Source organism: Pan paniscus, chromosome X, assembly GCF_029289425.2.
Source record: "Pan paniscus chromosome X, NHGRI_mPanPan1-v2.0_pri, whole genome shotgun sequence".
Taxonomy (NCBI): domain Eukaryota; kingdom Metazoa; phylum Chordata; class Mammalia; order Primates; family Hominidae; genus Pan; species Pan paniscus.
In genome coordinates, this window is record NC_073272.2 from 25,512,439 (window position 1) to 25,538,226 (window position 25,788).

Genomic DNA, 25,788 nt, shown 5'->3' on the forward strand with positions numbered 1-25,788 from the left:
TGACAAAGTACGCCCCTGTAGATTGTTGCTGATCAGAAGAGGAAAAACTGAACTTCACAAAGGAGAGATTAGGCTGTAACTGCTTGAACCCACACACTAATCTTAGCATCACTGTGAGTGGGACAACCTGTACCTCCTGATACGAAGCAATATGAAATACGAGATATACAACATCACCTATGTAGTACTCTCACCAAATATGCTCAACCTAAATCTAATACAAGGCTTTAGATCTAACTTCAGTTTAGAGAAATTACTAGGGATAGAGAAACAAGATCAAAAAACAAACAAACCACCATGAGAAAGCAATAGAACAAATCCAGAAAGTGGGACACTATTTAGAACAAATGATCCGGCCTCTCAACGAGTGAATAAGAAACAATAGGGGAAGACACAATTGTTCTGGATTAAAACAGATTTAAGAGATTGCACAACTCAGCTGGGCATGGTGGCTCACGCCTGTAATCTCAACACTTTGGGAGGCTGAGGTGGGTGGATCACTTGAGGTCAGGAGTTCGAGACCAGCCTGGGCAACATAGTGAAACACCCCCCATCTCTACTAAAAATACAAAAATTAGCCAGGCATGGTGGCACATGCCTGTAATCCCAGTTACTCAGGAGGCTGAGGCAGGAGAATCGCTCAAACCCAGGAGGCGGAGGTTGCAGTGAACCGAGATCCCACCATTGCACTCCAGCCTGGGCAACAAGAGCAAAACTCCATCTTAAAAAAAAAAAAAAAAAGGATAATATTCTCTTAAGTAACTACATTACTATTGTCATGCCTAACAAAAAATTACATTTGATTTTTATGTCTGTAAGTCTGTTTTTTTTTGATAACAGCTTTATTAAGGTATCATTCGCATACCACACAATTCACCCATTGAAAGTGTACAATTTAATGGCTTTTAGTGTATTCACAGAATTGTGCAACATCTCTTTTTGTTGTTGTTGTTTTGAGATGGAGTCTCGCTCTGTCGCCCAGGCTGGAGTGCAATGGCGCAATCTCGGCACACTGCAACTTCCACCTGCCAGAGTCAAGTGATTCTCGTGCCTCAGCCTCCCCAGTAGCTGGGACCATAGGCGCGTGCCACCACGCCCAGCTAATTTTTGTGTTTTTAGTAGAGATGGGGTTTCACCATGCCGGCCAGGCTGGTCTTCAACTCCTGACCTTAAGTGATCCACCAGCCTTGGCCTCCCAAAGTGCTGGGATTACAGGCGTGAGCCACCTCTCCCAGCCTGAGAATATTCTCATTTTTTAAAAGATGCCTGAAGTATTTAAGAGTGAAATGTCATGTCTGGGATTTGCCTTAAAATAAAAATGGCCAAAATATTGCAATTAAAACTGTTACGTCCAAGTGATAGGTATATGGACATTCATTATAGTTTTCTCTCCAGTCTTATGTATCTTTGAAATTCTTCAAAATAAAGAATTATGAAAAAATAGCAATTACCCTTTATTTTCAGAATCACGAGCCACCATTACAAATGTTGCATCCAAAACAGGACAAAATTCATCACCATGTAACTGAAGAACAAAGGAAAGAAAATGTACATATGAGAAATGGATTTATCGGGAAGACCTACCACGATTCTAACAGACGGTATGTATGCTGGCCAGGCGCAGTCGCTCACGCCTATAATCCCAGCACTTTGAGAGGCCAAGGTGGGAGGATCACTTGAGGCCAGGAGTTTGAGACCAGCCTGGCCAATATGGCAAAACCCTGTCTCTACTAAATAATACAAAAATTAGCAGGGTGTGGTGGCGCATGCCTCTAACCTCAGCTACTCAGTAGACTGAGGTATGAGAATTGCTTGAACCCAGGAGGCCAAGGTTGCAGTGAGCCGAGATTGCAGGCCCCTGTCTAAAAAAAAAAAAAAGAAAAAAAAAAAGAGAGAGAGAGAAAGCCTGCAACTGGAAAAAGAAGAGAAGCACGCTCATTAACCACTGTCTGCTAAGGGCCTACCCTGAGCCAGGCACAGCACTAGGCTCTGGGAATGGCAGGATGACAAAGGAGCCCGTGGCCTAGCAGAGGAGAAAAATACCTCAAAGTCCAATCGGGGGCTGGGCATGGTACCTCATGCCTATAATCCCAGCATTTTGAGAGGCCTAGATGAGAGGATTGCCTGAGACCAGGAAAGCGAGATCAGCCTAGGCAACATAGCGAGACCTGGTCTCTAACTACAAATAAAAATTAAAAAATTAGCCAGGCATGGTGGTGCATGCCTGTAGTACCAGCTAGTGGGAAGCTGAGGCAGGAGGATCCCTTGAGCCCAGGAGTTCAAGGATGCACTGAGCTATGATCACGCCCCTGCACTGTAGCCTGGGTGACAGAAAACATCCCATCTCCAAAACAAAACAAACAAAACACAAATAGTATACTGCATGAGATGGGCTGCTGGCATGGAGTTTGGAACTGTGCAAGACTGGGACCCAAAGGCAAGGGTCACAGAGAGTATCATCAGCGTTTAATTTGCCTGCTTTCCTCAGAATCTGAGCTTCTTGCAGGGCGTGCCTGTCCTCCTGATGGCACACCTACCCAGATGGACCTCCCATCATGCTCACAAACACTAGTATGTTTCAGGGAACTGTAGTGTGCCAACCACTAGCACATGTTTATGCCTTCGTAGCTGGGCACAGGAGCTCCCAAGAAGAGGTAAAATCAAAGATGATTATGTGGGTTAAGTTAAATACAGGTTGAGCATCTCTAATCCAAAAATAAAAAATACTCCAAAATCCAAAACTTTTCAAGCACTGACATGACACTCAACGAAATGCTCATTGGAGCATTTCAAGATTTTGAACTCTGGGATTAGGAATGCTCAACCAGTAAATATAAATATTCTGAAATCAGAAACACTTCTGGTCCCAGGCATTTCAGGTAAGGAATACTCAACCTGTATTTACAATGCATAGGCCTCTGAGGTTTTAAGATGTTTCTTTTTTTCCCCGCCCCCAGGAAGAGGGTCTCACTCTATCACCCAGGTTGGAGTACAGTGGCATGATCATGTCTCACTGCAGTCTCGACCTCATGGGCTCAAGCAATCCTCCCACCTCAGCCTCCTGACTAGCTGACACCATAGGCATGCACCACCACACCCAGCTAATTTTTGTAGAGATGGGGTTTTCCATGTTACCCAGGCTGGTCTTGACCTCCTGAGCTCAAGGAATCTACCAGCCTCAGCCTCCCAAAATGCTGGGATTACAGGCATGAGCCACCATGCCTGGGCCTTAAGATGTTTCTTTATCCCCTAGAAGTCTGTACTTCCAGGAAAGTCACACCATAAAGTAATGACAGAAGTTATTTATAACCTGAGAGTATATTGGGTTCCCTCCTCAATAAATGATACAAGCCTCATCACTACTGCCCTCCCCCTCAATTGCAGGAACAGTCTCACCAATCTCATTATGCCTCTGCCCTATTCAAACCTTTCAATAGTTCCTCCTTTCTTCCACCAGCACCTGGGCTAATCCTGTTAGCGTGGCATGTAAAGCCCTCCACAACAGAGCCCACGATTGCTCCCCAGTTGTTCACCAAATACTGTGCTCATACCTGCACCTTTTTCTCTAGCCATAGCTAACTAACAACTGAGAGGTCCTGGGATAGAACAGGCTGTTGACTGCCTCCTGTCTATATCTTTACCTGATGCCTTCCTCAGCAGCCTCATTCTTCACGACATTCCTCCCCTCCCCCATCCCTATTCCCCAGACCAAGTTTATCTTTGCCTCCTTCATTCAGCCCCCTTAATAGAAACAGTCCTCTCTTGACAGTGGTTCTCAATGTAAGAGAAGTAGATGTCACTCTAATAGGCGGGCATTTGAAAAATACAGAGTGGTTTTTGTTGTCACATAACTTGGGGGGCATTACTATGGAGGGGGGTAACCAAGGAGCTAAATCCCTCACAATGCAGGGGATAGACCTGCAGAACAATGAATGCTCCCACCAGAAATGCCAACAGTGTCCCTGTTGAAAAATACTGCATAACGATATACTATATCATAACCATTTGTTTATGTGACTGTCTCCCTACTGCACCGTGAGCTCCTGTAGGACAAAGACCATTTTCCCCCAGTTATATCCCTAGTATTTAGCACAAAGACCGGCAAATAGCAGATACCTGATCAATATTTGCCAATGAATGAAGGAGGCAGGTTCTAGGCACTACTAGAATGTCAACTCCAAGAGAATGGAACTTTATCTGTTTTGCTCACTGCTGTATGCCTAGCACAGGACAGGCACTCAATAAATGATTGCTAAATGAATGTTAAATGAATGGATGTCAGGAAGTGAGCTAGGTGACTCAAACCCAGGTCCTATCGTTGAGGAGTAGAGTCCACAGTGGAAGAGAAAAGACATATTCATGCACAGCTCTGTAGGAGACTAGTAGGTGCCAGGAGAGCAAGTCAAAGAGACAGTATTGAGGGAGGAGGCCTGAGGAACAGGTGTTACATGCTGGGAGAATAAGGAAAGGATTGAGCATGAAGTTATCCTGGAGCACAGGGAGAAAGAATGTGGATACAGAGCCAGAGCACGAGAATTTCAGGCAAAAGAAAAAGCATCAGCAATTATACTCATTCACTCACTCCCAGTTGAATATCCCTTATCCAAAATGCTTGGGACCAGAAGTGTTCTGTATTCCAGACTATTTTGGATTTTCGATTTTTGGATTTGGAATGTTTGCATTCAATACTTACAGGTTGAACATTCCAAACCCAATGAGCATTTCCTTTGGGCATCATGTCAGTGCTCAAAGTCAGATTTTGGAGCATTTCAGATTTCAGAGTTGCAATGCTCAACCTATGTAAGTTATGGTTTACTATCACGAATACCCACTAGTGCCAAGCACTAGAACGCAAACATGAATAACTCCCTATTCTTACGATGCTTGAAGGCCAGTGGTGAGCATTAACAAGGTATATAAATGACAAGTCAAAGGGAATATAGTTGGAAAGGTAGGCTGGGGCTAGTTTATGAAGCCCCTTGGGCCCTAATTAATCAAAGGAGTTTTGTTTTTTGTTTGAGATGGGGTCTCACTCTGTCACCCAGGTTGGAATACAGTGGTGCAATCTCGGCTCACTGCAACCTCCACCCCCTTGCCTCAAGCGATCCTCCCACCTCAGCCTCCCGAGTGGCTGGGATCACAGGCGCACGCCACCACACCGGCTAATTTTTTGTACTTTTTTTTTTGAGACCGAGTCTCACTCTGTCGCCGAGGCTGGGGTGCAGTGGCGCTATCTCGGCTCACTGAAAACTCCGCCTCCCAGGTTCAAGCGATTCTTCTGCCTCAGCCTCCGCAGTAGCTGGGACTACGGGCACGTGGCACCACCCCCAGCTAATTTTTGTATTTTTAGTAGAGATGGGATATTTCACCATATTGGCCAGGCTGGTCTCAAACTCCTGAACTCATGATTCGCCTGCCTCGGCCTCCCAAAGTGTTGGGATTACAGACATGGCCACCACGCCCAGCCAGTTTTTTGTACTTTTTGTAGAGACAGGGTTTCACCATGTTGCTCAGGCTGGTCTTGAACTCCTGAGCTCAGGAGATCCACCTGCCTCGGCCTCCCAAAGTCCTGAGATTGGAGCCGTGAGCCACTGCACCTGGGCTAGTCAAAGGAGTTTAGACTTTAATCCACAGATAATGAATGGTCACTGAAGGTTTCTGAGAAGGGAAGTGACCTGATTCAAGATCAGCTTTGGAAGACTTATGTGGTAAAAATGCATAAAATTAAAAGAGAGAGGTCAGGCTAGAGAAAGTCAGGTTAATTAAAAGACGGTTAAGGCACTCACACAAGAGGCAGTGAGGACTTGAATAAAACACAGGGCCAAAAGGACATGGGGAGAAAGAATTCTGGTGAGTTGCTGTGGGTGATGAATTTGCAAGACCTGGCAAAAGGCTGCACGGGAAAGGGAAAAAGTAAAGCTGTCACAAAGCTTTGGAGCTGGAGGAAGCAGGAGGCTGGCAAAGGGAAGACTGGAGGAGGATGAGAATTGGGGTCAATCAGTTTGGAACGTACTGTTTATTGGAACTTGAGGTAGCAACAGCACGTCTAGGTGGAGAAATATAAGGAGCACTCAGGAAAGTGGGTATGAAGGTCAAGCCCAAAATAGAAATTTGAGGCCACCTCAACAGTATTTATAATAAATTAATATTATTGCCAGGCTGGGGGCGGCGGCCCACGCCTATAATCCCAGCACTTTGAGAGGCCGAGGCAGGCGGATCATGAGGTCAGGAGATCGAGATCATCCTGGCTAACACGGTGAAACCCCGTCTGTACTAAAAATACAAAAAAATTAGCCGGGCATGGTGGTAGGCACCTGTAGTCCCAGCTACTTGGGAGGCTGAGGCAGGAGAATGGCATGAACCCAGGAGACGGAGCTTGCAGTGAGCCGAGATCGCACCACTGCACTCCAGCCTGGGTGACAGAGCAAGACTCCGTCTCAAAAAAAAAAAAAAAAAAAAAAAGACTGTAGGCAGATCATAGCAGCAACCCAGCAATGTTTTGTTTTTAAAACAGTATTACTGGCTGGGCACGGTGGCTCACGCCTGTAATCCCAGCACTTTGGGAGGCGAGGGCGGGTGGATGGCTTGAGTCCAAGAGTTCAAGACCAGCCTGGGCAACATGGTAAAACCCCATCTCTACTAAAAATACAAAAATTAGCCAGGCATGGTGACACACATCTGTAGTCCCAGCTACTTGGAAGGCTGAGGCATGAGAATCACTTGAACCCGAGGGGCACAGGTTGCAGAAAGCTGAGATCGCGCCACTACACTCCAGCCTGGGAGACAGAGTGACACTGTCTCAAACAAACAAAATAAAACAGTATTACTGTCAGTTACATGAAACATGGGAATTGAAAGATTCAATCACTTGCATATAGTACTGAATAAAAAAAATACTTATTTTGACAAATAACTACTACAGAGCTAGCTTCAGGCTTTTTCTGAAAGTGTGAAAGTTTATTTCACCAAAAGGTGAAATGCTTCATCATTCCATAGCAGGAAAAAATGCATCTGAATAATAGGTCTACTGCAGTGGCCCCCAACCTTTTTTGCACCAGGGACCAGTTTTGTGGAATACACTTTTTCCACGGAATGGGGTGGGGTGGGAGGGGATGGTTTTGGGATGAAACCGCTCCGCCTCAGATCATCGGGCACTAGATTCTCCTAAGGAGTGTGCAACCTAGATCCCTCACGTGCGCAGCTCACGATAGGGTTCGTGCTCCTATGAGAATCTAATGCCACTGCTGATCTGACAGGAGGCGGAGCTCAGGTGGTAATTCTCACTTGCCCACAGCTCACCTCCTGCTATGTAGCCCATGGCCCGGGGGTTGGGGACCCCTGGTCTACTGAATACCCTGGCATAAATGAATAAGTCATTTTTTTTTTTTTTTTGAGACGGAGTCTCGCTCTGTCGCCCAGGCTGGAGAGCAGTGGTGCGATCTCGGCTCACTGCAAGCTCCGCCTCCTGGGTTCACGCCATTCTCCTGCCTCAGCCTCCCATAGCTGGGATTACAGGCACCCGCCACCATGCCCAGCTAATTTTTTTATTTTTAGTAGAGACAGGGTTTCACCGTGTTAGCCAGGATGGTCTCGATCTCCTGACCTGGTGATCCACCCGCCTTGGCCTCCCAAAGTGCTGGGATTACAGGCGTGAGCCACCGCGCCCAGCCAGTCATTCTTAAATAAGTTTTCCACAATGAAATCTTGGACATACACTGAAACATTTTATTTCTGTGTTGTTATCCTCTTTGAGGTACTTTTTCTTGTCAAATTTCTTCAATTGTTTGTAATAGCTATTCTGAGTTTTACTCATCAGATGAGCTGTTCCTAACTACTGTAATGGCTCAAATGACTGTTAAGGGCCCAACTGTGTCCCCCAAAAAGACATGTGGAAATCCTAACCCCCATAACTGTGAACGTGACTGTATTTGGAAATAGAGTCGTTGCAGACATAATTAGTTAAGATGAGGTCATGCCGGAGTAGCGTGGGCCCTTAATCCAGTATGATTAGCAGCATCCTGACAAGAGACACCAGAGAGACAGAGACACATGAGAGAACACCATGTGATGACGGAGGCAGAGACTGAATGAAGTGCTACAGCTGGAAGCCAAGGAACGCTAGGGATTGCCAGCAAACCACCAGAAGCAAGAAACAGACAAGGAAGGCTTCTCTCTTACAGGTTTTAGAGGGAACATGCCTCTGCTGACACGTTGATTTTGGATTCGTAGCCTCCAAACTGTGAGTCAATAAATTTTCTGTTTTTATGCCACCAGTTTATGGTACTTTGTGGTACCGCTGCCCCTTGGAATCCACGCAGGATTGGTTCCAGAACTCCCTACCACCACCCGCCAATACCAAAATCCACAGATGCTCAACTCCCCTATATAAAATGGTGTCATATTTACATAAAACCTATGCACCTCCTCCTGTGTACTTTAAATTATCTCTGGATTACTTATAATACCTAATACAATATAAATGCCATATAAATAGTTGTTTTAAGGCCAGCCATGCCTGTAATCCCAGCATTTGGGGAGGCTAAGGTGGGAGGACCACATGAGGCCAGAAGTTCAAGACCAGCCTGGGCAACATGGTGAAACTCCATATCCATTTCTCTATTTTTATTTATTTATTTATTTTTGAGACGAGTCTCACTCTGTTGCCCAGGCTGGAGTGCAGTGGCGCAATCTCGGCTCACTGCAACCTCCACCTCCTGGGTTCAAGCGGTTCCCAACCCTCAGCCTCCTAAGTAGCTGAGATTACAGGCGTGCACCACCAAGCCTGGCTAATTTTTGTATTTTTTAAATAGAGACAGGGTTTCACCATATTGGCCAGGCTGGTGTCAAACTCCTGGCCTCAAGTGATCTGCCCACCTCAGCCTCCCAACGTGGTGGGATTACAGGCGTGAGCCACTGCACCCAGCCCCATCTCTATTTTTTTAAAAAAATGGTTGTTATACTGTATTGTGTTTTATTTATATTATTTTTCACTGTTTTTTTCCAAACATTTTCAATCCATGGTTGGTTGAATCTGTGGATGTGAAATCTACAGACACAGAGGGCCAACTGTACAGCAGTCCTGGGAAATGAATACAGTAATCAATTCCATTCACTCCTACCATAACACAGACTTCTGTGAAATTCTCCTAGGCAGAACCAGAAACAAACACCTTAACATGGACTTGTATATGATTAGAAATAAATATTAAATATAAACACCAAATAGTACGTCAGGCTTTGTCCACAAGGAGGATATTAATAACCCACCATCCGTATGACATGAGCTTTCAACTGTTTTTCTAGAAGCAGTGAGCAACATACCTGTCTACAGATACATAGGTAAATAAGCTTTTCTTGCATGGAGACTAGCTGGTTTTACTTAAACAGTGGACAATCTTCAGGCGCATATTTACCTGGAACATTTGCATCTTCACTTCCATGGATGTCTTCCCGACCCAGCTAACATGGCCACTGAACTTAATGTCCTGTTCTGGGCTCAAGCTCTTCTTACACATATCTGCAAAACAGAAGTCAATCAGGGTCCAAATCATACCCAAAATTTTCTGTTCTGTAAATATGAACAATTAGAAATTATGGCAAATTCCACTACATTTCTTTTTTGTCTTCAAAACTAAAATAACTTTTTTGACATGCAGAAGAAATCTACATGTGTTTTTGAAAAATGTAGAAAAAGCAAAGAATATAAAAAATAAAACTGGAATCATGCAAAACCCACCTAATTATAATAAATATCTTGGTATACAGCATTCTAGACATTTTCATATGCATATATACATTAAAATTCCCCATAAAGGGCTAGGCACGGTGGCTCATGCCTATAATCCCAGTACTTTGGGAGGCCGAGGCAGGTGGATCACCTGAGGTCAGGAGTTTGAGACCAGCCTGGCCGACATGGTGTAATCCCATCTCTACTAAAAATACAAAAATTAGCTGGGCGTGGTGGCACATGCCTGTAATCTCAGCTACTCGGGAGGCTGAGGCAGGAGAATTGCTTGAACCTGGGAGGCGAAGGTTGCAGTGAGCCAAAATCGTGCCATTGCACTCCAGCCTGGGTGACAAGAGCAAAACTCCATCTCAAAAAAAAAAAAAAAAAAAAATTCCCATAAAAGGAGAGTACTTCCTGTAATCTCAATAATATCTTGAAATTACTAAGAATTCTAAGTATGCATGGAAAATGAAATCACTTACCAATCTTATCCACCAGGGCTGTAACTATCGATAAAGGAGACATCTTGGCTGAGTGGATTTTGTTGTGCATGTAACAAATAAGAACTGCAGGGAAACAGGATTGTACCAAATTTTAAAAAGGCAGAATTATTTCCCAACATTTAAAATTGACTCCCTGAAATCCATGAAAAGCCTTGTCTCGTTTTGAAGACCCAGCCCCTAATATTCCATTGATCATCTTATCCTAGGATCAAACACTTTTATAAATTGAAGGATTTGGGAGATCCTCCAATCTGACTGCCCCCTCAATTTTAAGATTTGGTGAAGAAATCAAAGCCCGAAGCAAGCCCAGACCCACCAGACAGCTTGTTACCACTCCACAGAGACTCAGTGCCCAAATCAGAGTAAGAACTCAGCACATGAGTCTGACAGTATCAAACATCTTCAGGAAAGAGAAACAAATCACAAGGACTTGGCTACCTGTTTTCCTCCTGGCTTTGTCCTAATTAATCATGAAACAATTATTTCACTCAGTTATCCCTCCTTCCCCATAACACCCTTGACTCCTATACCACCCTGTGGTTATCTGTATACTTTCCATATTTTAACAAGCATTTATATGTGCCATGCACGGTTCATGCACCTTACAGATATCAACTCATTTAAAGTTGTATAATTATACGTTGGGCCAGGCGCGGCGGCTCAGCCTGTAATCCCAGCACTTTGGGAGGCCGAGGCAGGCGGATCACGAGGTCGAGAGATCGAGACCATCCTGGCTGACATGGTGAAACCCCGTCTCTACTAAAAATACAAAAATTAGCCGGGTGTGGTGGCGTCCCAGTTACTCAGGAGGCTGAGGCAGGAGAATCAATTGAACCCAGGAGGCAGAGGTTGCAGTGAGCCGAGATCGTACCACTGCACTCCAGCCTGGCAACAGAGCAAGACTGTCTCAAAAAAAAAAAAAAAAAAAATTGTATGATTATATGTTGATTGGCTCCCTGCTTCCCCCATGATCCATTCAAATTTGTATCACAAACTCTCAGACAAGATATGTGGCTCAATAAATACTTGTTGAGTAAGTGTAAATCCTTCCATCTATGCGCCTGCTAAAGGACGCACTGGGGGAATGATAGGCTAAAGGCAATAAACTCCATTTAAAAGTCTTTGTCCAGCAAAGAAATCAGATGGCTCCAACCTATGGCAACAGGAGTAGAAATGAAAAGACTATGAGTTAAGAAGAAGGTAAATCTGAGAAGACTTGAATAAATTCAGTTTTCTAGCTTGGATAGGTAAGCATGGTGTACTAGTCACTGAAAAAGAGAAGAGAGACTGGGCACAGTGGCTCACGCCTGTAATCCCAACACTTTTAGAGGCCAAGGCAGGAAGATCACTTGAGCCTAGGAGTTCAAGACCAGCCCAGGCAACACAGCAGAGACTCCATCTCTACCAAAAACACAAAAGTTAGCCAGGTGTGGTGGCATATGCCTGTAGTCCCAGCTACTCGGGAGATAGGTAGGAGGATTGCTTGAGCCCAGGAGGTCAAGACTGTAGTTAGCCATGATCATGCCGCTACACTCCAGCCTGAACAACAGAGTAAGACTCTGTCTCAAAATAAAAAGAGAATATAGGAAGAAAAGAATGGGCCATTTTCAATGTGTTGAATTTGAAGAGCCTATGGCACATCCAAATGAAGGTATTGGGGAGGGCACAGTTGTTCACACCTGTAATCCTAGGGCTTTGCAAGGCCATAGCAGGAGGATCACGTGAGCCCAGAGCTTGAGACTAGCCTGGGCAACAGAGTGAGACCCCTGTCTCTACAAAAAACTTTAAAAATTAGGCCAGGCATGGTGGATCAAGCCTGTAATCCCAGCACTTTGGAAGACAGAGGCAGATGGATCACTTGAGCCCAGGAGTTCCAGACCAGCCCAGGCAACATGGTGAGATCCCGTCTCTACAGTAAAATACAAAAATTAGCCAGGCATGGTGGCATGTGCCTGTGGTCCCAGCTACTTGAGAGGCTAAGATGGGAGGATGCTTGAGCCCGAGATGTCGAGGATACAGTGAGTGGTGATCGCACCACTGGACTCCACCCTGGGTGACAGAGCAAGACCCTATTCCAAAAAAACAAAACAAATTAGCCAGGCATGGTGCAGTGTGCCTATAGTCCCAGCTACTCAGGAGGCTGAGGCAGAAGGAACACTTGAGCCTGCAAGTGTAAGGCTGCAGTAGGCTATGATTTTACCACTGCACTACAGCCCGGGCAACAGAGTGAGACTGTCTCTAAAAAAGAAAAATAAATCTAGTAGCTAAGAGGAAAAATTGATTGAAACTCAGAAAAGCAGGCCAGAAAATGTAGCTTTGTAAGTATTCAGCATACTGATAGCAACTGAAACACTGGGAGTAGATGAGTTTATAGAGAATCTGCAATGTCAACCCAAAAAAGGGCAGAAGGGAAGGGTAGAGAAGAGACGGAGGAAAACGTAATATAAATGTAGTTTTTACCACTGATCGGTACACTTAAAAATGATAAAGATGAGCCAGGCGCGGTGGCTCACACCTGTAATCCCAGCACTTTGGGAGGCCGAGGTGGGGGGATCACCTGAAGTCACGAGTTTGAGACCAGCCTGACCAACATGGCAAAACCCCATCTCTACTAAAGATACAAAAATTAGCCGGGCATTGTGGTAGATGCCTGTAATCCCAGCTACGTCGAAAGCTGAGGCAGGAGAACTGCTTGAACTCAAGAGGCAGAGGTTACAGTGAGCCGAGATGGTGCCACTGCACTCCAGTCTAGGTGACAGAGTGAGACTCTGTCTCAAAAAAAAAAAAAAAGATAAAGATGGTAAATTTTATATTTTAACCTCAACTAAAAAAATAGGGCTGGGCGCAGTGGCTCACACCTGTAATCCCAACACTTTGGGAGGCCAAGGTGGGGGGATCCCTTGAGTCCAGCAGTTTGGGACCAGCCTGGGCAACATGGCAGACCTTGTCTCTACTAAAAATCAAAAAAATTAGCTGGGCATGGTGGTGTGCACCCGTAGTCCCAGCTACTCAGGAGGCTAAGGCAGGAGGACTGCTTGAGCCAGGAGGTCGAGGCTACAGTGAGCTGTGATCACGCCACTGCACTCCAGCCTGGGTGACAGAGTGAGACCCTGTCTCAAAAACTAAATAAATAATTTTAAAAGATTTAACAATTTTCATTGTTAAATTTTAAAATGCCTTAAAATTTAATTAATATGAACAAATTATAAAATTCAAAAGGCCGGGCGCAGTGGCTCACGTCTGTAATCCCAGCACTTTGGGAGGCCGAGGCGAGTGGATCACCTGAGGTCAGAAGTTCGAGACCAGCCCGACCAACACGGTGAAACCCCGTCTCTACTAAAGATACAAAAAATTAGCCGGGCGTGGTGGTGTGTGCCTGTTATCCCAGCTACATGGGAGGCTGAGGCAGGAGAATCCCTTGAACCCGGGAGATGGAGGATGCAGTGAGCTGAGATAGCGCCACTGCACTCCAGCCTGGGCAACAAGAGCGAAACTACAGCTCAAAAAAAAAATAAATAAACAAAATAAAATAAAATAAATTCAAAAAATAATCAGTTTTTGAAAGGGCAGAAGACAAAACCCCGGGGATAACCTACATTTAAGGGATCAACAGAAAAAGAGGAACCTACAAAGGGGACTACAAAAGAGCAGCCAGAGAAGCAGAAGGAAATGTCACCAAAGCCCAAGGATGGGCTGGACGATATAAGAAGCCACAGAGGGGTCAGGTCAGCCCTGAAAAGTATCCATTCAACTGTGCAGTAAAGGGGCCAATGGCGAGCTTGGCAAGAGCAGATTCAATGGCGTGGAGGAGCAGAAGCCAGAACACAGCCGACCGGGAAATATTTAATTAACAGGAAGTTAGCATAAAGAGGCAATGAGAGCAGGTGATTTTCTAGGTTCTTTTCAGAAAGTGAGCTACGAAGTAAGGAAGAAAGTGTGAGGTGTTATAAGGAAAGAGGATTTTTTACTTCTCTTTTTTTTTTTTTTTTTGACTCAGAGCCTCACTCTGTCACCCAGGCTGGAATGCAGTGGTGCGATCTCAGCTCACTGCAGCCTCCACCTCCCGGGTTCAAGCCATTCTCCTGCCTCAACCTCCTGAGTAGTTGGGACTACAGGCACATGCCACTACACCCGGCTAATTTTTGTGTTTTTGAGACAGAGTCTCGCTCTGTTGTCCAGGCTGGAGTCTATCTCAGCTCACTGCAACCTCTGCCTCCCAGGCTCAAGCGATTCTCGTGCCTCAGCCTCCCGAGTAGCTGGGATTACAGGCACGCACCACCACGCCCGGCTACTTTTTGTAGTTTTAGTAGAGACGGGGTTTCACCATATTGCCCAGGCTGGTCTCGAACTCCTGGCCTCAAGTGATCCACCCGCCTCGGCCTCCCAAACTACTGGGATTACAGGCGTAAGCCACCCTGCCCGGCCTATTTTTCATTTTAAGATGGAAGAACCTTGAATATGTTTATAACTTGAGGGAAAAGTGAAGTTGAGAAAAGGCTCAGGAAATGAGGGAGAAAGCCAAGTGATAAGGCAGTTCCTTGAAGAAATAGAAGGAATAGAATCAAGTGAACAGGTTAAAGGGACTGGCCATCAACAGAAGTTAATGAGCAAGAAAGAGGGTAGTGGCAGGGGAGTTTGTATATATAAGGACACCTAAGCAAACCAAAGTCAATCAGGCTGTAGTGCAGTGGTGTCACCACAGCTCACTGCAGCCTCGACTTCCTGGGCTGAAGCAATCCTCCCACCTCAGTCTTCTGAGTAGCTGGAACTACTAGTGCATGCCACCATGCCCAGCTAATTTTTTGGGTTTTGTAGAGATGGGGACTCACTATGTTTCCCAGGCTGGTCTCAAAGTCTTGGCCTCAAGCGATCCTCCTGCCTCGATCTCCCAAAGTGCAAGGATTACAGGTGTGAGCCACTGTGCCCAGCCAAGAATTTTTAACTGGGTTTATTTAATCTAGAGAAAAGTAGTTGCTAGGTGTAAGCTTAACAACAAGCTTGTATCTATATTTTAAAAGTTAGGGCCTGGCGTGGTGGCTCACACCTGTAATCCCAGCACTTTGGGAGGCCGAGGCAGGCAGATCACCTGAGGTCAGGAGTTTGAGACCAGACTGGCCAACATGGTGAAACCCCGTCTCTACTAAAAATACAAAAATTAGCCAGATGTGATGGCGTGTGCCTGTAATCCCAGCTGTTCAGGAGGCTGAGGCAGGAGAATCGCCTGAACCCAGAGGCAGAAGATGCAGTGAGCCAAGATCGGACCACTCTACTCCAGGCCGGGCAACAAGAGTGAGACTCTGTCTCAAAAAAAAAAAAAAAAAGGCCAGGCACGGCGGCTCACACCTGTAATCAGAACTTTAGGAGGCTGAGGCAGGAAGATCCTTTGAGCCCAGGAGTTCACGAAAAACCTGGGCAACACAGGGAGACCCCATCTCTATAAAAAAATAGTTTTTTAAACAATATATTAGAACCTTTTTTCAGACCCTTTCCCAACCATTCAGCCCAAATATCATTAGGTGGGAGCAAGTAAGGTAACCTAGAGTAGGGTGCTGGCGTCCAAGCAGGGTGAGGAGCACATCCTTGCAGAGAGGCTGCAAGAGTGATGGCAGAGCATGTCACAGCTTGAGCACAATGAAGACGGTGAGCCTGCAGAGGGGGACCTGGTGTGGGGTACCAGAGCCCAGGTAAGGTGAGGGGAGCATCCATGATGCATGAGGGGTGGCAGCCATAGGAAATTGGTCACATACAGCGGAACTGATTAAATAAGTCAATATATTAAGGAGAATGGAGCCAGTTGGAGAAGGGAATTACAAATATGGAAAGGAAGGAAATGAGAATGAACCCCGTGGTGGCTGAACTGGAATTGGAGCTATCAGTGCGATCCCATGGTTTTCATACATACATCTGTACAAAGATTTAGAAATAACATATATGTACGTATATGCACATATATTTCCCAGCTCCTCCACTAAGAGGGTATGGGAGCAGTGATACCCAGGAATAATGACCACTCCCAACGCACATATCTCCATTTCAAAATATCATCCTCCACTCCAAAATATCATTCTCCATTTCAAAAAAGGGCTCCTTGGAGATGCGGGTGATTCTAGGACTGGGGCAGGGAAAAGCATAAGATGAGTCTAGAATATTTTATTGTGCCAGAAAGTGAGAAAATGCTCAAAGAATAATGGGGACACATCAAAGAAAACCACACAGAAGCTAGCCTGAAGGGACTGGGACACTCCTGGGACCATGTGAACATCAAATAGATGATAGTAACATATTATAGTCCATTCAGTAACATAGGAATTCCTGAGTCCATACTGATTTAAAAATAATGAATTGAAAGTCTGATGAAGGTCTCAAAGTTACCTGCCACAAAGTACCCCCACATAAGGTACTTATTAATTACAAAGGGGAAAAGAGTAACTTTACAGTGAAGAACAGTGGCAGACATCATCGTCATCCAGTAAGCAAAGCTGATATCATCAGTAATGAGACAAATCAAAACCATGTACCACTTGATAGGATACAATAAGAACAGAGCATCCCTTCTGTGACATTCCTGCCAGAGATGCATAACCCAAAGCTAATCATGAGGAAGCACCACACAGACCCAAATTGAGGGACAATACACAAAAGAACCATGTCAAAGTCACGAAAGTCAAAGAAAGATTAAGGAACTAGTCCTGACATGACAATTAAATCAACATATGATTCAGAACTGGATCCTTCTGCTATGAAGGACCACTGGCAAAAGTTGAATGGGACCTGAGGATTAGACAGTATGACACATCAGTGTTAATTTCCTGATTTTTTATGGTTGTTTTGTAGTTATGTAGAAGAATGTCCTTGTTTGTAGGAAAGACATATTCAAATATTTGGGGGTGATGTGGCATCATGTCAGCCGCTTATTCTCACATAATTCAGGGACAAAAAAAATTTTTTTTCTTTTTTTTTTTGAGACGGAGTCTCACTCTGTCGCCCAGGCTGGAGTGCAGTGGCGCGATCTCGGCTCACTGCAACCTCCACCTCCCAGGTTCAAGTGATTCTCCTGCCTCAGCCTCCTGAATAGCTGGGACTACAGGCGTATGCCACCACACCTGGCTAATTTTTTGTATTTTTAGTAGAGATGGGGTTTCACCATGTTAGCCAGGATGGTCTCGATCTCCTGACCTTGTGATCTGCCTGCCTCAGCCTCCCAAAGTGCTGGGATTATAGGCGTTAGCCACCACGCCTGGCCACAGAAAAATTCTTTATACTGTATTTGCAACTTTTCTGTAAGTTTAAGACTTTCTTTTTTTAAAGTTACTAGTAAGAAAGATTATTCAGACTATACCTCCATTAAATAGGAATCTACATTTATAAGAAAAAATTATGACAATTCAGAAGTAGTAGATGCCATTTTTTTTTTTTTTTTTTTTTTGGAGATGGAGTTTCACTCTTGTTACCCAGGCTGTAGTGCAATGGCACGATCTCAGCTCACCGCAACCTCTGCCTCCCAGGTTCAAGTGATTCTCTTGCCTCAGCCTCCCAAGTAGCTGGGATTACGGCGCCCACCACCACAACTGGCTAATTTTGTATTTTTAGTAGAGACGGGGTTTCTCCATGTTGGTCAGGCTGGTCTCAAACTCCCAACCTCAAGTGATCCGCCCGCCTCAGCCTCCCAAAGTGCTGGGATTACAGGCATGAGCCACCACGCCCGGCCGATGTCCTTCTTTTTTTGTGCACTTTAGAATATCATCATCTGTGCAGGTTAAAGAATAAAAGAGCCCTTTCCAGTCACAGAATTCAATGTATATCTGTAGGTATCTACTAGAAAGACTAAAATAATACCAGTACCTCCCAAGCTGTCAAGATCCTCAAGAATCCTGCCAAATCTGTGAAATAAAGCAAACAGTGAATTAAATGCAAATCATGTTGGTCTCCCTTTAAAAATAAATAACACACTTCAGGGTGATGAAAATGTTCTAAAATTGATTGTGGTGATGGATGCACAACTCTCTAAATATATCAAAACCATGGAATTGTACACTTTAAACAGGCGAATTGTATGGTGTGTGAATTATATTTCAAAATTGTTATAAAACAAGGAAATAAAAACAAATACATAAAAACAGCACTGTGTTACCTTACGGTGTTTTGAACAGTCAAATATTTCTCTCGTAATTCAGGCTCACTGCCCAAAGGCAAGAGAACTTCAATATAACTGTCCTTCATTCTCCTAGGAGGCAGTCCATCCTGTGATTTAGCCAAGAAACTATGAAGTAATTTCCTTTCTTCCATTGCCTTCACATGGTCTCTGAGAAGAAAGGATGCAGGATTCATAAAACAAGAGCAGTTCTAGCCCACAATTCCAGTGGTACACAGGCCAGTAAGATACCATCAAAGGAGGAAAAAGAAGGTCTGGGCCTACTTTCACCTTCTCTTCCTTCCCTCCCTTCCCACCCGCCACTTGGTGAAATTGATCATTTCCAGTATCATTTCTCAAGCTTAAAAACATTCTTAAGGCCAGGTGCAGTGTCTCACGCCTGTAATCCCAGCATTTTGAGAGGCCAAGGCGGGTGGATCACACGAGGTCAGGGGTTCAAGACCAGCCTGGCCAACATGGCAAAACTCCGTCTCTACTAAAAATACAAAAAATTAGCCAGGCATGGTGGTGGGCACCTGTAATCCCAGCTACTTGGTAGGCTGAGGCAGGAGAATTGCTTGAACGTGGGAGGCGGAGGTTGCAATGAGCCAAGATCACACCACTGCACTCCAGCCTGGGCAACAGAGCAAGACTGCCTCAAAAAAAAAAAAGAAAACTTAAAAGTGATATAGATATACCCAAATGAGCCATATATTCACCCTTATCAAAAAGTTTACTCAAAGACCAGAATATTTGAAATTAAAATAAAAATTTAGAGAGATGGACAAAATAGTATATATATATACATATAAATATATATGCTAAAGAATGGCTTGGCCACTCTACTTTATATTCCCATTTCTCACCTGACAGTTCTCGGATTCTTTGAGCCCCAGTTCTCTCTCTCTCTCTGCCTTCAATTTCAGGAAAGAGAGACAGAGGAGGGAAAATGGACTATATCCAAAGGAAGTATGGAAGGCAGAACAAAAGGTAAAGAAGAACAGAACATGAAAAGGAGACAGAAAGGGAAGAAAAAGAAGAGAAGATTAAGGTGAAAGAGAAAAGAAAGACAAGGGGATACGGAACGACAATGTTGATAAGAACATTAGCTAAGATGTCTTTCTAAGCTTAACTTATAAAGTATTATTTCCAGAAATGTTTACCCTACAAAAACTACAGGAGATAGAGGAATGAGTTAAATGACACCAGTAAATCCAGAATGTGGAACATTCTCAAGACAAATGGCTTGGCCTCCTTAAAGTCAAGCTCATGGGGGAAGAATAGGGGAAGGACGACTGTCCATTACTCTAGATTAGGGAAGACTAAAGAGTCATAACCACCAGATGCAACATGCAATCCTTTATTGGATCTTGATGTTTTTTAAACAGCTATAAAAACATTTTTGTTAAAAGGAGTAATCTATTACACAAAATGGTAACAGTTGAGGAAATGTGACTATGGATGAGTAATATACTAGCAAGGAATTGCTGTCAATTTGATTACATGAGAGAATGTCTTATTTGTTGGAGATAAGCGAAGGCTGGTTTTATAAAATATTTACTGGAGATGCACGCTGAAGTGTCGTGGTGTCTATAAGTTACTTAGAAATGGTTCAGGCAATATGTGTATATTGGAAAATTTGGCAAAATATTAATAAGTATGGAATCCAGGTGGTGGGTACACAGGTATTCATTCTTTCTACCTTTTAGTAAATTGAAATTTTTCATATAAAGAATTTAAAAATAAGTCATTAGATAATTTCTATACCAACAATAGATTATTATATATCTAGTGATCACTCGTGTTTTTTCTATCTCATTTTAGCCTCAAAATTCTGTACACCAAGAGGGATATGATCCTACTTTACAACAAGGAAATACTGCGAGAAAGAGAAAGACAATATGGGAGGCCTGACTAATTTTGAACTGACAAGAAGCAATAAAGGAGTCAAGTTGCATGAAACAGAGAAACTTAGCGACTTGGGTTCAAGTCCCAAACCCTGACATTTAATCATTCAATCTCTGAGTTTCAGTTTCATGTGTAAAAAAAGGAACAGGAACATATGTCGTAAGCACGTCACAAGTTTTGTTATGAGAATCAGTGAAGTAATATACACCTAAATGCACTTTGAAAATGCAGAATATACGTAAATCATCTTCTTTCATGACAATGAGGTGTCATCTGATGAGTATGTTGAAATGTTGACCTTCTCCCCCAAGCAAAATACTTCTCAACCTATCTCTGAACATAGGGCTCCCCATCCCCACTGTGAGACCATCAACTGAGCCTAAATACAGTGTAGTATAATACCTTGGGGATGAAAAGAATGAATGAAAACAAAGATGCATACCTCCAGTTTGTGGATGCTCCTACTATCTCCCGCAACTTATCTCGAACTGAAACAAAAATAAAGAGGTCATTCCATGAAACAAAGAAACATGAGAAACGGATTATGGCAATGAGCTCAAGAACTACAAAAAGCAATTCATGCACTCCAAAGATTTAAAGATCCATAGATTTCCATTTAATGCCACAACAAACAGCTCAGGGACAGGATCAAGCCTCTGCTCCCTAAAAACCTGAAAGAACTATACTGTCTCTTTAAAGGTGCACAAATGAATACCTTTGTGCCAATCACTAGGGTTTATATAAACAAACAAAAAAGGATAACTTCAATTATTCACTTAATGGGGCTGTATCAGTGTTAGCCAGTAAGAGCCATTATGATGGAGATATGAACAGGATTCCCACCTATCTTCTTTTTTGTTGTTTTTTTTGAGACGGTCTCACTCTGTCACCCAGGCTAGAGTTCGGTGGCACAGTCTCGGCTCACTGCATCCTCCACCTCCCAGGTTCAGGCGATTCTCCTGCCTCAGTCTCCCAAGTAGCTGGGATTACAGGCGCTGTGCCACCACACCCGGCTAATTTTTGTAGTTTTGTTTTGTTTTGTTTGAGACAGAGTTTCGCTCTTGTTGCCCAGCCTGGAGTGCAATAGCACGATCTCAGCTCACTGCAACCTCCGCCTCCCGGGTTCAAGTGATTCTCCTGCCTCAGCCTCCCGAGTAGCTGGGATTGCAGGCAGGCATCACCATGCCCTGCTAATTTTGTATTTTTAGTAGAGATGGGGTTTCACTATGTTGATCAGGCTGGTCTTGAACTCCTGACCTCAGGTGATCCGCCTGCCTCGGCCTCCCAAAGTGCTGGGATTACAGGTGTGAGCCACTGCGCCTGGCCCCCACCTATCTTCTTATACGCAGTAATAGATCAAATTACTTAGTTCAGAGACTAATACTAATATCCAAATCTGAGTCTCATTATAATTAATTTCTCATATATTTATAGTCTCCTGGTTGTTAGAAAAGTTTAAGCCAGAAAAATGAAGCAAAGACTTACATCAAGCTAAGGCAAAGAATGCAATTTTAGTTAATGCCACTGCCCAAAAGTGCAAGCGTATATTAGTGCTTACAAAATTTAAGCTCTTAAAAGAAAAGCTGATACTAATTACCACACACACCATGATTCACATGTATAGATGAACATGCTATATGAATAAAGGGAAAATCAATTAGAGAACCAGCAATAATTCAAAACTAAAAGATAAATCTGTAGTATTTCAAATACTGTGTTGAGTTTATGTGTTTTTCCTAGCACTTCAAAATATACATTCCAGTTATAGGAAATTAACTATAGCAATCCTCAGTCCTTCAATAACTAACTGATCAAAACCAAATATAATTTATATGAACATGCATTTTAACTTTCATGAAAAATGGTTGATTTTTCTATCAAACAATTATGGATACACCATAAATTTGATGTATAATTACAATTAAATGTTACAGAACTGCAAACAACAACCATTAGTAACTTAGTCTTATTTCTGATTTTTTCCTCCTAAGTTCCTTGAATAAAAGAATGGATGGGGCCGAGGTGGGTGAATCATGAGGTCAGGAGTTCAAGACCAGCCTGGCCAAGATGGTGAAACCCCGTCTCTACTAAAAATACAAAGATTAGCCTGGCATGGTGGGCGCCTGTAATCCCAGCTACTCAGGAGGCTGAGGCAGAGAATCACTTGAACCTGGGAGGCGGAGGCTGCAGTGAGCCAAGATCCCACCACTGCACTCCAGCCTATGCGACAGAGTGAGACTTCATCTCAAAAAAAAAAAAAAAAAGGCTCACACCTGTAATCCCAGCACTTTGGGAGGCCAAGACAGGCAGATTACTTGAGGCCAGGAGTTCGAGACCAGCCTGGCCAACATGGCGAAACTCCATCTCTCCTAAAAATACAAAAATTAGTTGGGCGTGGTGGAGCATGCCTGTAATCCTAGCTACTAGGGAGGCAGAGGTTGCAGTGAGCCGAGATCCTGCCACTGCACTCCAGCCTGGGCGACAGAGCAAGACTTCATCCCAAAAAAAAAAAAAAAAAAAAAAAAAAAGAATGGACAGAAAGTACCTCAAATAGTACATGGACTACTGATGCTCACTGACATAAAATAATTACTACTAGCTTAATCAGTGTAAGAAGAGAGGCAAGTATTGAGGGCCAAGAAGGAAAAAATTTTTAATTTTACTTACATATATATTTATATACGCACATAATATAAATTTATTTGGACACTTTAAAGAAGCCGCAATTTTAATTATAATGAATACTCCTAGTTTAATAAAGACAATCCATAGTTTACATATCATATTGGTAATTGAAATTAACTTTAATTAAGCATGGACTAACAGGATCCCTCGAACATAACTATGGACTAGGAGTGTTTACTTGATACAACTAATGGGCCCATCTCTTTTCTTCCATGCCTTCAGAACCTACACACAGGAAGTGGAAATCACCTAACTAAAAGAGCTCAGTCCTCAAGGCTCCCAGGAACAATAGTTCAAAATCTGAATGTGACTTCTATCTGAAGCTATTAATATTATGCAGCTATCCTGGTCATTTTGTCAATGAAATGTTTATGAAAGATCTACCTTTAACATGCCTCATTTGCTCTAAACTATCACTCTATATGCCTTTCAAATAAAAGTAAAACAAGGTTTTTCACCACATAGGCATCAAACAGAGACACCATGCTTGCCTTCATGAATGTGGAAGATTCCCTGTTTCTTGGGGTTCTGGGGTCCTTGAGTCAGTCCTCTTCCAGGAGTAAGCTGCCCTTTGCCCAAGGCACAAAGCCTATAAAACAAGATAAAACACAGAGCAGATCCCACAGCTTCTTCCCTGGCAACCCTAAAGACCTACCCTCCTCCCAGAGTATCTGGCCATATCACCCTTAGTATATATTGTCTTGTAGGAGTCTGTAGCTGTTTCACAAGTATATGTATGTTTTCATGAGGCTATTCCATAAATCATCTCTCCCACTAGAGTAAACATTTCTTGAGAGCAGAGACCAATTAGGTAATTATCTACAAAATAAATAAAAGACGGCAACTAGGTTTAATGCATTTATTATTGGTCTTTCTATTTTATTAGTTTCAGAAGTCCATAATCGATTTAGTAAACAACTGAGCAAACTCATTATGAACAATTTATTCTGTTCTTTATTATCGCACCATATTTCCTCAATAAATAAGATAAACCCAATTATAAAGTAAACTTTGAAAATTGAATTAGCCCTTTCCAGATGCAAAGAAAGTATTTACTTAACTTACACAGAAATTTTCTAGAGTCCCAACACAATAAAATAAAAGCTATCTACTGGCCACGGTGGCACAGGCCTGTAATCCCAGCACTTTGGGAGGCTGAGGCAGGTAGATAGGTTGAGCCCAGGAGTTCAAGACCAGCCTGGGCAACATGGCAAAACCCCATCTCTACAAAAAATACAAAAATTAGTCGGGCGTGGTGGCATGCACCTGTGGTCCCAGCTACTCAAGAGGCTCAGATGGAAGGATCACTTGAACCCAGGAGGTCGAGGCTGCAGTGAGCCAAGATTGCACCACTGCACTCCAGCCTAGGCAACAGAGTGAGACCTTGCTTCAAAAAAATAAAAAATAAAAGCTGTCTACCTAAATGTGCCTAACCTACTCTCCCAAAATAAGTTGATTTTGGTTCATTATTGCTTAAGCGTTGACTCCTAATCACACAATATTATGTCAGGGGTAGCACACAGGCAATATCACAGATTAATAAACTGATCTGTGAGAGCACAGTTGAAGAAGGCAAGGCACTGAATAGGTCAAGAACCCCGCAGGCCAGGCGTGGTGGCTCACGCCTGTAATCCCAGCACTTTGGGAAGCCAAGGCAGGTGGATCACTTGAGGTCAGGAGTTCGAGACCAGCCTGGCCAACATGGTGAAACACTGTCTGTACTAAAAATCCAAAAATTAGCCGGGTGTGGTGGCAGGCACCTGTAATCCCAGCTACTTGGGACGCTGAGGCAGGAGAATCGCTTGAACCCAGGAGACGGAGGTTGCAGTGAGCCGAGAACACGCCACTACACTCCAGCCTGGGCGACAGAGCAAGACTCTGTCTCAAAACAAAAACAAAAATAAAACAAACAAACAAAAAAAACCAGAACCCCAGATACTGTCACTCATTCTAGTTCAATTTACTAGTAAATACTCACCACCTAATGTGGGAATAAGCAATGACTAACAACAAAAAAAAGAGATATTTTTAGTTTTCTTTACAGACCAAGCTACTATAGGTTTCTCTTCTGAATGACAGCATTCAGAGAAAGCCTCTCAGTATTTACAGTATTCTGTAAAATCTACATGCAGTTTTGACACTGTGCTGTTAGAACAAATCCTTATCCTTTCACCAAGTCAAATCATCTAATTGCACAGAACACAGAAATATGAGCACATGCTCATTGGCTAATTGACCTTCTTAGTCACCAGTCATCTTATTTGGTTGCAATACAATCCCTGCTGGTCCACTAAGACCAAAATTCTTGCTGGAGGGTTTGGGGTTTTGGATCTGTTTATTCTTCAATCACACAGCTAACAAGCCTCTCTCTTAAATATTTTAGCTTCATTTTTTCACGATAAATATTCAATTCCTGTACTTTTGTATACAGATTAATATTTGTCTTTTTTTTTTTTTTTTTTAGACGGAGTCTCGCTCTGTCGCCCAGGCTGGAGTGCAGTGGTGTGATCTCGGCTCACTGCAAGCTCTGCCTCCCGGGTTCACGCCATTCTCCTGCCTCAGCCTCCCGAGTAGCTGGGACTACAGGCGCCACCACCACGCCCGGCTAATTTTTTGTATTTTTAGTAGAGACGGGGTTTCATCATGTTAGCCAGGATGGTCTCAAACTCCTGACCTTGTGATCTGCCCACCTTGGCCTCCCAAAGTGCTGGGATTACAGGCATGAGCCACCGCACCTGGCCGTCTTTTTGTTTTTGACCATCTAATCTGCATTTTCTCAGAACATGATTTGAATTTTCCATTTTTTTCATTATTTTGTTTTATGTGTCTTCTAT

General features: G+C 43.5%; 1 protein-coding gene across 4 annotated transcripts in view; it reads right to left on the bottom strand.

Moving 5' to 3' along the window:
- ACOT9 (acyl-CoA thioesterase 9) overlaps positions 1 to 25,788 on the bottom strand; it is a 40,114-nt gene that overhangs the window by 8,013 nt on the left and 6,313 nt on the right. Inside the window, exons 2-9 of one of the 4 annotated variants that reach the window (XM_024927286.4) lie at positions 23,446 to 23,543; positions 21,876 to 21,902; positions 20,712 to 20,757; positions 18,362 to 18,532; positions 18,073 to 18,110; positions 10,210 to 10,293; positions 9,414 to 9,517; positions 1,452 to 1,525 (exon numbers count right to left, since the gene is read on the bottom strand). In XM_024927286.4, the coding sequence (XP_024783054.1) occupies positions 1,452 to 1,525; positions 9,414 to 9,517; positions 10,210 to 10,293; positions 18,073 to 18,110; positions 18,362 to 18,532; positions 20,712 to 20,757; positions 21,876 to 21,902; positions 23,446 to 23,543 (642 nt within the window). Of the gene's footprint in view, positions 1 to 1,451; positions 1,526 to 9,413; positions 9,518 to 10,209; positions 10,294 to 18,072; positions 18,111 to 18,361; positions 18,533 to 19,227; positions 19,316 to 20,711; positions 20,758 to 21,875; positions 21,903 to 23,445; positions 23,544 to 25,788 lie in introns of all 4 variants that reach the window. The other 3 variants (XM_003819573.5, XM_034950349.3, XM_008972974.4) reach the window with 3 other exon arrangements.